General features: G+C 29.2%; 1 protein-coding gene across 14 annotated transcripts in view; it reads left to right on the top strand.

Annotated features, from left to right (window-relative positions):
* The first annotated feature begins 4,698 nt into the window (after nt 1-4,698).
* The window catches only part of LOC122269970 (zinc finger and BTB domain-containing protein 8A.2), a 30,986-nt gene continuing 22,533 nt past the window's right edge, over nt 4,699-13,151 (top strand). For 3 of the 14 annotated variants that reach the window (XM_087161199.1, XM_087161190.1, XM_087161189.1), the window contains exons 1-3: nt 4,828-4,997; nt 6,434-6,624; nt 9,632-9,730. In XM_087161199.1, coding sequence (XP_087017325.1) covers nt 6,603-6,624; nt 9,632-9,730 — 121 coding nt within the window. In that variant the 5' untranslated portion in view covers nt 4,828-4,997; nt 6,434-6,602. Of the gene's footprint in view, nt 5,601-6,433; nt 6,683-9,631; nt 9,731-10,113; nt 11,553-13,151 lie in introns of those variants that run through there. The other 11 variants (XM_043045524.3, XM_043045516.2, XM_087161194.1 and 8 more) reach the window with 11 other exon arrangements.

Below are 13,151 nucleotides of genomic sequence, written 5' to 3'. Positions count from 1 at the left end.
ATGGTACAAATCGTATATTTCAATTTCCTTCTTCATTTTTGTGGATTTTTAAAATCACTGGTCGGTTTTGTACTCAAACTAAAGAGTTTTTACAAAATACCTTTTTAGAACTTACTAGTAACCTAGTATTTAGCCTGAATGAATAAAGCAAGAATATTAATTATTAGGTTTGTCATAAAGAAACATTTCAATTTGATTAAAAAGTTGTGTTTTGTGAAAAGTGAAATGATTGTGATATTATGAAACTACTGCTTATTACCTAATAAAATTTCTTTTGAACTTCTACATTTTTTGACCAAATTAATCAAAATTACTTCCATTTAAAAAAAAAATAGTTCAATGAATGTGTCTTTCCTAAGGATTTTTTTTCTTCTCTCAATTAAAAAGTCTATAATTTTTAATCTTCTGATTGCATAATCTTTTTAGTTTTTGAATCAAATATTACGGTGGTGCATAAATGTTTATCTCATCTATTTTCCAAGAAGTTACGCTGTAGTTTTGATTTATAAAATGTTGTGGGAATAATTTTCGATGTAATAAATATGCTTAAAATGCTGGCAAATGTTTTATATAATTTTTTAACGTGCTTAGTGTTTTAGAAGAATACACAAATTTAGTGTACCTTAGAGTTAAAAATCAGTAAAAAGTAAGCTTAAGAATACTTTACTCAAGCCTAACATAAAAGTAACAAATAAAACTAACATTCAAGTAACATTTTAAATCAAAACCCTAATAATGCAATAGTTCGAAAACTTAGTGAGAACTAATGGGTAAATCACTGTTCTAGACCAGTTGTCAATTTTAAAGTATTGTACTTTAAAGGTGATGAATTAATAAGAAAAATATACAAATGATTGGTTTCTAAATCCATAGTCTGCAGTGCAGTTTTATCAATCTTTGAAATATGTAAAAATATGTAGATTATAAGATTTAAAGGTGATGTATAAGGATGCAAAGAATACGAATTATTTCTAGATTCTTAGCTTTCAGTACTCTCAACAAAATAAATGAAGTGATAATTTCATATTATGAAGAATATAGGTGTTGAAATTACCCGAAAAGAATAAGAATGGTTTCTAGATTCTTAGCTTGCAGTTCTCTCCACAGAATATATTAAGTAACAATTTCATACTATGAAGAATAAAGGTGGTGAATTACATGAAAAGAATAAGTATTATTTCTATGTTCTTAGTTTGCAGTTCTCTCGACAGAACATGTAAAGTGACAATTTTATATTAGGAAGAATAAAGATGGTGAAATAACTTGAAAAGAATAATAATGGTTTCTAGATACTTAGCTTGCAGTTTTTTCTATCTTTAATAAATAAATATTCAATTTGAGAGGATCCGTTTTAAAAGTGTAAGTAATGACGCTATAAACATTTTTTAAAAAAAATAAGGACAGTATTTAAATTCAAATTATGCTACTGTGCAGTTCTCTCAATTTTTTCTGGATAGACAAAGTGTGGAATTAGAGTAAGTTTCGATCGTCTTTGTGAAACATTCATAGGAAGAAGAAAAAATTATTTTAATATTTATATTCTTTTGTGTATATATGAGACAGTTTTCGTTAAGCAAGCTCAAAAGTAAGTTTTTCAAAAAAAAATTAAAAAATGTTGTACAATTGCACAACATTTTTTTTTTTTAGCGATGTTCTGGTTAACAGGCTATCTAGTTGAAATTTCATTACCTAGAGACCCAGCCAAAAGAGTGTATTGAACTTGTTATGAAGCTTGGTTTGATAATGTTAATGTGTGATTGATTTAATCATTCCAATAATTATATTTTTTAATTATGAAATTATGCTTAAAAGTTGTAAGATATCAGAAGATATAGATGTCAATTGCTTAGAAATATTGTTAATTTACTGAAGAAGGGTTTAAGTCTGTTCTTCTCTTAATGATTAATTTAAGGTTAATATATTTGCGCATTCCTATAATATTCGACCCTGACGAGTGACTAGAAAGTAATGTGTTAAGACCAGGTGGCCGAGTGGTTAGCGTGCCTGACTGCGGAGCCATTGACCGCGGGTTCCAATCCTGCTCAGGGCCTGGATGTTTCTTACTCTCTATGTTCAATTTGCCCAAGAGCTTGGGGGGGGGGGGTAGGGGCCTCCGCACTGATCAGTACCATGGGTACAGGAATCTGGAAAAAATTTCCTTCCCTTTCAGATATACGTCGAAATTGAGGACGTAAATGGAAGGATCAAAATCGTGAGGGCATGTCTTCGTATCATTCTCAGGAATGTTTCCCAGTAATCAATTGTGCAGCTCTAGTACGACGTAAATAAAGCACCTACCTACCCAATACAAACAAACCAGTTTAATCTGAAATTGAGACTTAAAGGCATCGATTAGATCACCTTCAGGAAAAAAAAACTCCCTTTTATAAAAATAAAATTTTCAAATATTACAAAGGTGAATAGGTAAATGCAGTTCTGTTAGCATTATATATGAAGTTGAAAAAAGAAATTATCAATTTAATTATATACTGAAGAAACTTATCTTACTTTTTGCATACATAAAAATTTTCCACCATTGAAAATCAGCGTAAACAATATGAATGGTAAACTTCTAGAAGTACTTTTATCTCTGTATTTAAAAAAAAATTTCCATAGTCTCCTCTGTTTCAGAAAGTTACCACCACCCATATTCTCCCTGTTATAACTCAAGTCAAATAAAACAATATGATCTTTGCTTTTGTATATTTCTGGAAAAATGTTATTATTGCTGTTAATTTTTTTAGTAATTTTATGTCAAAGTTGAAGATTTCTTTTTTTACATACGTCATTCAGTTTAGCGAAAACTTATTATTTTGTAGTTATAACGTTTGTTGCAAGAAACGTTATAACATTGCGCTTTACTTTCTTTAAATTTCTAATTTATTTGGAGACGTGAAGTTTTAAATCTCTAAAGATTGGTGAGCAATAAAAAACAGAGGAGTTAGACTTTAGTATAACTAAAATGAACTATAAAAAATATCAAGGTAAAACGTAAAAATTAAAATAGGATTATTTTATTTAATTTTAGGATAAAAGAGCTGCGTCAATCTCAACGCTTTCAAGAGACGGCGATCAGCAGAGGGTGGAGCTCTCTGTTGATTATAAAAGAGAGCATAATTAACTTTCCGCCGATAGATATGTGTTAATTAAATTGGTGGGTGACTTTCAAATCTTTTCTACGCTATAGCGCTACGCTTTTCTACGTATATATGTTACAAGGACTGTCTTACAAGCTGAGTCTGAAGTTGCTATACACCATAAAACTAGCATTTTATAACACTTAAAATAAGATAAATATTAGACAAACATATTTTTATGCATTGAAAATGAATTGAAGCAATTTGTCTTCAATGTATTTTTTAAAATTAATTCTCCTTAGCACTCTGTTTTGTCAATACTTGGGATAAACGCGGTAGTTGGTATGATTTTCTTTTCTTGAATAAAAATATTAATTTGTTTTCTTAAAATATCATTGCACTTTTAAGAATTAAAAAGTATAAATGTATTCGTGGAAACATTTGAAACTCTTTTTTTTTTTTTAAATGTTAAGTATTCTTAAACTAATGATCCCATCATTTTTATCCGCCTTTCTCGGCACTAATAAGTACTTTTTCACGCTAATATTCTTAAGATTGGGAAATAAAAACTCAGTGAAACATAAACAGGTTTCTTTCGTAAAATTAATAACATAAACCTTGTTGTTGTTAATTTACAAGTTGATTATACTGGAGCTGCACAATGGGCTATTGGCGACGGTCTGGGAAACATCACGGAGGATGATCCGAAGACATGCCATCACAATTTTGATCCTGTGCGGAGGGGATGGCACCCCCGCTTCGGTAGCCTGACGACCGCGACCTTGAGAAAGTCGAAACCATTTAAATAGATTTAATAAACCAATTAAATTAGATTTAAAATGATTATAATTTGATTAAAATTGTCACAATTAAAATATGAAGACACGGTTCCCAGGAGATCACCGAGGTCAAGCATCACTGGCTACGGTCAGTGTGCGGGTGGGTGACCACTTGGAACAGTCTGCGTAGGGATCGAGGTGTGCGGCATTGGTCCTCGTTAAACTGTTCTACCGTTAAGTGCTCGACTTCGCGTGCAGGTTGTCGGGCTACCGAAGCGGGGGTGCCATCCCCTCAGTGGAGGATCAAAATTGCGATGGCATGTCTTCGGATCATCCTCCGGGATGTTTCCCAGACCGTCGCCAATAGCCCAATGTGCAGCTCTAGTGCGGCGTAAATTAACAACAACAACAACGAACTTTAAGAAATACATGAAATGACTTTGTTTGTTTGTAACGATAGTCTCGTAGTGGACTGATCGTTAAGACACGGTTCCCTGCAGATCACCGAAGTCAAACATCACTGCCTGCGGTCAGTGTGCGGGTGGGTGACCACTTGGATCAGTCTGCGTAGGGACCGAGGGTGTGCGGTATTGGTCCTCGTTAAACTGTTCTACCGTAAAGTGCTCGACTTCACGTGCAGGTCGTCGGGCTACCGAAGCGGGGGTGCCATCCCCTCTGCGGAGGATCAAAATTGTGATGGCATGTCGTCGGATCATCCTCAGGGATGTTTCCCAGACCGTCGCCAATAGCCCATTGTGCAGCTCTAGTGCGACGTAAATGAACAAATCAATCAATTAAAAACATGAAATGACATTTCGAACATGAGCAAATCGTAGTGCGATAGGAGAATTTTTGGTGTGATTGAGGTAGTTTGGACTACCGACGATTAAAAGCAAAATACTACAAACCACCAACTGCTGTAACTGTGACTGTTTGCCGTGTTTGTTTGATTTGTCATTTTTGGTGTTGATATTGAATTTATAAATATTATTATTTGTTGTTGTGAATTATAAATTAAATGTTCTCTTTTTTCTTGATTTCATAAATGAAGTTGTTTGTCCTATGAATAGTTAAAACCTGGTTTTGTTATTTTTAGTTTTGAAAGTAATCGTAGAAGGTTTTTTTTCGGCACAAGTGAAATGTAGCGTAAACAAATAGTTCTTACGTTCTGAAATTTTATTCAGAGTTGATGATTGTAATGTTTTTATTAACTAGTGACATTAGCATTTATTTAATTTTTAGACTCTAAACCTATTAAGTTTAGCCGTGAATGAGTAAAAATACAACGTTGAAATATAAACTGGATGAGCAAAGCAGATATTGACTGTTTAAAAAATTCCTCAAATTATGTGTCTGTTATATCGTATGAAGAAAATCTCCACATCGGTACCTACGCTACAATAATCACCAATAAGTGTGATAATAATAAATTAATAATGTGACAATAATTAATAAAAAAAATATCAGAAGGGGACCAACTGGAAAGGTGTAACCTGCAAGCAAACGTCAAAATATTAATTTTTGAAAGTAAAATACCTGTAACCCCTTTGGCGACTGTAGTTGGCGCGAACAGATACTGGTTTGAAACATATCCTCTCATTTAAAATTAGGTGTAATTAAAAGTAAAAACAAAATTATTTGCTTAAATATGAGGCATCAAAATTATGCATTGTAGTATTGTATATTCACATGACAGCCTTCCTGGTGGCTTGGATATCTCTAATCTCTTATCTTATTGTAAAGGGTAAAATTTATAATGGTTTATTTATTTCTCATATTAGATAATTAGACAGTTAAAAAGATAATATTTAATTTAATTGGACTGTAAGTAATGTATCATATCACCTGAAATAAAGATGATATAAAAGTTTCTAGCTCTTTGAAACTATTTAATAAAAGTTTATATCGAAGATACAATTTTATTTGATATATAATCAGAAAATGAATCCAATTTACAAAAACAAAAGAGACAAAGAAGTAAGTTAACAATTAAAACATTAAATCAAAATGGAAAAGAATCACCTGACAAAGTGCTGTTTTACAAACACGCATCTTTTATTTTATTACTTTTTCCTGCTTTAATGTTTGTCTGAATATCTAAATTTTATCTGATATTCGTCCCGCAGTGGACTGATTGTTAAGCAGATCACCGAAGTCAAGCATCACTGGCTACGGTCATTGTGCGGCTGGGTGACCACTTGGATCAGTCTGAGTAGGGACCGAGGGTGTGCGGTATTGGTCCTCGTTAAACTGTGCTACTGTAAAGTGCTCGACTTCGTGCACAGGTCGTTGGGCTACCGAAGGGGGGGGGGGGTGCCATCCCCTCCGCAGAGGATGAAAAATTCTGATGGCATGTCTTCGGATCATCCTCCGGGATGTTTCCCAGACCGTTGCCAATAGCTCATTGTGCAGCTCTAGTGTGACGTAAATTAACAACAAACAATTATCTGATATTCATTCTAAATTGGGGAAGCTGATTTTTCTATTCCTTTTTGACACTTCATTTATTTTCAGGTAACTTCAAAATAATAAATAATTAAAAAATATTTTAAATTCAAATTAGTTTGTTATTTTTAGGTATTAATGAAGACTTAAAAACACAGCGAAATCAAGGGTTGGCTTTACATTTCTGCAGTACTTGTGACTATTCAACATGGAATAAAGCCCATTTAAAACGGCATATGGCTGTTCATACTGGGGAAAAGCCATTTGCCTGTCCTGTATGTGGAAGAAGGTTTAGTTTGAAATGGAATATGAAATCTCATATGGTTGTTCACCAAAAAATATTTTGAGACATTTTAAAACGTACCATGCTTCTTACTTGTTGTAAATATTAATTTATTCCTTGCATTTTCCTCCAGATAATTTTTAGACTCAAGATTTTCATTAATTTGTGGAAGGAGTTATAGAATTTATTACAATTTGTTATTGCTTTTTATCATCAACTGTTTATTAATTGTTATAATTTCAATTAATTCTAATAATATTAAAGTTTTATTAGATTGAATTATAATTATAACAAAGAATAATTAATTTTAAAATAATTGTTTTTCTCATTAATTTATTATTTGTTACAATTATTATTTGATTTAATAATAAATTACAGATACCTAACAGGTAATAATCTGATTAGAGATAATGGGGGCCATTTTAAATTTGTGAATAATATTTCATTTGTATTCACAGTTGTAATTTGTAAGTAATCAAATAATATTTTATTATTATTTGATTTAATAATAAATTACAGTGTTTTCATCACAGAAAAAAAATGGGTGAGAATTTCTCACCCTTTCTCAAAAACAGGGTGAGATTTCAAAAAGTTAAGTGAGATTTCTAAAAACTAAAAAAACACAAAAACTCTTGAAAAAAAATCATTTCTTTAATTATAATACATTTTTAACGTCTTCTATTTTTTAAGGCATTGAATATTTTTGGTGCATCATCATAGAAGATTTTGCCTTCACAAGGTATTTGTCCATCTTACATAAGTGCATAAAAAGTTTGAACGTCTTACATGAAGAAACCTTACCTATGGTAAACAGAGAAATGTGTTCTGAAAGGGGTTCCGTGGCTGTGTTCTGTTCGAAAAGTTTCTGAACAATACTGGTAAATAGGGAGGCTAGATAATGGGGCAGATGTTGAAAATAATGAAAGATCCAGGAAGAAAAGTGAAACGGATTTTATTCTAAATGGCGTAATTCGAAGCTTTTTCCAAAATGCAAGAAATTGGCAAATTTTGAAATTGATTTATAGAATGCGCGAATTTCTCGCGGTAATAATTTTTTAATGCGAGAAAAGAAAAAAAATATGTGAGATTCTCGCGTTCTCGCACTGTAGTGAAAACACTGAATTACAAATACCTAACAGGTAATAGACTGATTAGAGATAATAAAACCTGTTGTCGGGAGACTGCTTTCCATATTGGAAAAAAAACAAAACGTAGTTGTACATCAAATTAACTTATATGATTTTAAAAGAAATTATTACATTAAAATTCTAAAATGTTGAGGTACTAGTTTTAGTGTCACAAAATTTAATTTGAATATTTTTTTAACCGAAACATGTTTAATACTTTGGGTATTTTTATTTTAAAAATTAAAATTTCAGTAGTTAATATGTAGGAAAAAGTTCTGTGGAATAAAAAAATAAAAACTCCATTAGGAAAAGTTAAAAACTTGCTATAATTTAAGATGAACTCTTGGAATATGTAGAGAAGGCATTCTGTGCATAATCTAAAATTTTTTTTCAAAAATATTTTATTTATAGTTCGCTATGTTTTGTCTTTTAGTATTTAAGATAAATTTATATTGAAGGAATTATTAAGTTATTGTTATTATCATTAAGACTGAGTTATGTTCCTCCAAAGTTAAATTATTTTATCCTGTAGCCCTTCAAAAAATGTGCACCCCTATATTAAACACGTTGGTTTTATTTTAAGGAAAAATTTCTTTTTGAGTCTTTCTTAATGTGATTCTTTTATATTACAAAAAATATTTTAAATAACTGTTATTAAACAACAATACAAATTCTAAAAACTATGTAATTTATATTAACAAATAATCTCAAATGAAAAAGATAACTGCCATTACTTTTTAATATTCAATTCAATACAAAAAATATGCATTATTAATTGGAAGCGTTTTATTTGAAAACTGCTTTTTATTATTGTTTCTCTTATTGTTAAATATCAAATTGCTTCTATGTAAATGTTAGATATTTATGATGTTTGGTAGAGGTAGAGACTACCTAAAATATTTTGGGATTGTTATTCGTTTTATCTTCTAATTGTTATGTTAATAATTTTTGACTAAATTGTTGATTTTTTTTTTAACTTTTAAAATATTTTGTCTAATTTATATTTTGACATATCTCTATCTCTTGATATTTTATTATTACAATATTTATTTTGGAATTATAAATGGTCAAGTCTGATGTAAAGTTGATTTGTAAAATGACATTTAATAAAAAGAACCAAAAAAAAAAAAAAAAAGAATTAAAGAACTATCAGCATGAAGAACTGAAAAATGTTAATAACATGGAAAATTTCTAGTAATAATGAAAATATGTAAAGAAACTCACGAGAATAAAAATTATAAAAAATAATTCAGGAACTTGAAATTTCATTTATTGCTAATACTTATACAAGTAAAGAAGTATATATATATATATATATATATATATATATATATATATATATTAAAAAATTTCTTTTAGGTGTTATTGTCTGTTTAAGCTAGTCTAATTTTAATTTTATCGATCTTGGTATTGTAAAAGATAATGTTTAATTTACAATTAATTGTGATTTTTAATTTACATAATAAAAATGTAAGATTTGGTTGTTTGTACAAAAAAATTTCAGATTTTTATCATTGTAACATGAAGTGAAAAATGCTTACATTGATAAAAGAGTCTGTGCTAAGTGTGGTAGTAATGCAAAATTATGTATGATGTTTCATATGACATTTATTGCCTGATTGAGTTAAGTATGATAAGAATCATTTGTACATTTAAATTATTCAATTTTTCAAGCCTAATGATATTTTCCCCCCTCATTTATTCAAGCAAATCAAAAATACAAGTACGAAATTGAAATTCTAAACAATTTGTATCTTTCCTTTATATTTTAATGAGTAATTTTTTATCATTGATTCATTGAATAGTTCATTGATAAGGGGAAGGTATTCTGTAAATGGAATACGTACCTGCATTTATATCTTCATTTAATTTCCTATCATTGCAGCAATGCTTATTAATAATTATTTTTTTTTGTTCTAGGTCACAACAGTGTATTGAAATATGTTTATAATATTGAAGCAGATACTGATATGCAAGCCAATAGATTCAAAAATGCAAAACTTCATTTCTGTGCTTATTGTAATTATACTACTCTTTACACTACACATTTAAAAAAACATGTCAGGATTCACACTGGTGAACGCCCATTTAAATGTATGAACTGTGAAAAAACCTTTGCCCAAAAACATCATTTACAGGGACATCTGTTAACTCATCTATCAAATAAAAAATAAGATTTCTTTTTTAACGAATGAGCTTGAATTTTTTTATTTCTTTCCTGTGATTTGTTCTCATATTTTTTTTTTTTTTTAACTATTTACTATTTTGTAAACTGTACAATGAAAAAAGTAGCTTCTTACTATTTTGACTAACAAAACATTTCTTTAAAATAACTAAGTTTCTTTTTAATTTTGAATGTCATGTAATATCAGCTATTTTTATCAAAATTTCTTTTATTTTAGGTGTAAACAGTATATTAAAATCTTTCAGGATTATTGAAGCTCAAAATAATTTGCAAGGTGTTAAAGTGTGTGATTCTATGAGAGCAAAATTTCACTTTTGTTCTTATTGTGATTATTCTACTTGCTATTCCTCCCACTTAAAAGGACATTTGAGAATTCATACTGGTGAACGCCCATTTAAATGTTTAAAGTGCAACAAAGCTTTTACTCACAAACACCATTTACAGAGTCACCTCTTTACTCATCAATCTAAAAAAATTTAATTTTTTTATTGTAATGAATAAGTTATATAATTACTTTTTTCCTTTGCTGTGATACTGTATTTTGATTAATATTTGTTTTTATTTTGTTTCTATTTTATAAGCTTTAAATTTTAAAATTTCAATTTCTCACCTCTAGAAATTGTAATATCTATACTAAGGATATTTGCATGGATGTTATCTATGACTATTAAATTATCTATCTATGGCCATGTTATCTATTACTATGTTATCTATGATCATTGACACAATGTTTTTTCCTCACAAATATCATTTAATAATTCATCAGTCTTATAAAAAAAAATTCAACTTTTTTAAGGAATGAGTTTATCACTTTTTGTTTGCTATGATGTTAAATTTTGATTAATTTCTTCACTTTTATGAAAATTTTTTGTCACATGGAGCACATTTTAGAATTAATTATATTCAACAAAGTTTCTTTGCTTAATTTTAAATGGTATATACAACTGCAGCCAAATTTATGAAAATTTCTCTTATTTTATGTGTAAAAAGTGTTTTAAAATTTTATCCTGCAGTGAACTTATCGTAAAGACAGTAGAATACTGAAGTCAAGCATTCCTAACTCGAGGTTTTATTGTTAATTTTTTTTCATAATGGCTTGCACTGAACAAGGTTTTGTGATAGATATGTTGCTAACTGCTGGTTTCAATTGTTAACGAACTAAAACTATTATTAAGAAATAAATAAGAAAGAAACACTTGCAATGTAGCTCTCTTATATAAAGGAATAATTTAATATGCACCATCTTATTATCACATAGAATTTATAAGCAGTTATCCACATTTGAATGTGCATTCAGTTGTGATGTGTTTCAGTACTTAACTTTTATATTCATGATACATTGGTAATAGTTTGGGATCCTAAAATATGTTGTGTTGTAACGAATTCTAATGTTGTGTATGCATTTCAAATTATTATTAGTCATAATTTTTTCATGCTAATCATTCTTTGGGAATTTTTTTTGTTTTTTTTTTAACATTCTGTAAAAAAAGTGCAGATTGGTATCATTCATGATTCAATTGTTAACGAATTTTGAAATACATTAAATTGAAGAAGAGAAGAAATTTTTCTCAAAATCTTGTAATGAAAATTTAAATATCAATTTGATGTATAGGTTAAAAGTGTTCTATTTAAGAAATAAAGTATTGTTACAAATTTTTTTTAGTTATATTTCAGTTTGTTTTTTTACCAGAACATGTTATTGTGATTTGATGAATTAATTTGATTATTAAGAGCTTTATTGAATTAAAAATGTTATAAGCATATATATCAATTAACATTTGGCTGTGATGGCTCAGTTGTTAAGGCACTGAACTGTCATTGTGAAGAATCGGGGGTTTGATACCCAGTGGTGGTTTGAAGCCCGTCCAGCTTCAAATCGAGGGCTTATTTGGGAAGTAAAAGTGGCTTGTGGGCAATACTGACCATTGTCAAACTGTCACTGCCTTTTTTATACAATTGGGAAATTGTGAAAGATTTACCTTTTTGTGTTTCCTCTGGTTAAAAAGTTTTTGTCCCTTCATAGTTTCTGAGTTTGTAAGGAGTAAAACTGCTTACTCCCTTTTTTTAAATTATTAATTTGGGCCCATAAATTTTTTTTCTCTTTTTGCAAATTGTGTCTGTTTACAAATTAAAATACTTTCATCCGCCTCTTTTCATGCTTATTCCAAGTCCCTCTTTTTGAAAAGTCATTCCCATAAAACTTGCTAGATGCAGCAACAAACCTTGTAGCATGGAGTTTTATAGTTTCACAATTATTGGTTAATCACATCTAATTTTAAAAATCATCGATTTCAATCAGCAATATAGTAATCATGTCGTAGAAGTTTTAATGGTGAATTGTGGTTTCGTCCAAATAATTACTTTTGTGCAAAAATGTTAAATGAATTGTTCAAGCTGAAAATTTGGAATTTTTCCATATTAGCTATATTTATGATAAGATTCTGCTTCATAAAGAAGATCAGATATTGGATAGTCTTAATTTAGTTTTGATTGAGTTCTTCTTGAAATTGTTTAGTCTTAACTTAGTTTTGATTGAGTTCTTTCATAAATTGTTTTATCCTGAGTTCGTTTTGATTGAGTTTTTCCAGCTTAGCTCTGATTGAGTTCTTTCAGAAATTTTTTAGAGCAAAAAGAAAAAAAAACTTATCTGGTTTTATTTAATCTGTTTAAAACAAATTCATTAGTTCCTGCCTTATTACTCACTTAACAACTTACTTTTGAGAAGCTCTTAACTTCTACTTTATGAGTGACCAGGTAAATATTTGTCTTTTTTGCATTAATTTTCCTATTTTTATGTTCTTTTAGTTTGTCTATAATCTCTTTTTATATAATCTATAATCTTTGCAAATCTTCAAAATATCTATATTTGTTTTCATAACTTTAAGGTACTAATTCACAGACGAAGATCATCTGCAAAATCGGAATTGAAAGGTGCTAAATTCTACCTTATACCCTTTTTATTTGATATTTTATTCCTTATGAAATTACTAATATTTAAGAAGATAAAAGACAAAATTATACATCCAGAATTCCAGAATTTACCTTAAAAGGTTTGTGATTGCTGGTCCGTACAAACAACTATAATATGTTAGTGTTTAAATACTTAAAAAGAAAAAAAAAATAGTTAGAAATAGTTAGCAATTTTTTCCTTGAAATACAATTGTCTTTCTAGTGTTGAACCATTCCAGTAGGGTTTTTTTCTTTATCACATGACAGTAGTTTATTTTTAAGATAATCTATTTCATTTTGCATTTA

This window comes from Parasteatoda tepidariorum, chromosome 4 (genome assembly GCF_982258835.1).
Source record: "Parasteatoda tepidariorum strain Cologne lab strain chromosome 4, Ptep-v5.0, whole genome shotgun sequence".
NCBI lineage: Eukaryota > Metazoa > Arthropoda > Arachnida > Araneae > Theridiidae > Parasteatoda > Parasteatoda tepidariorum.
This window is presented reverse-complemented; position numbering and strand designations above follow the sequence as displayed.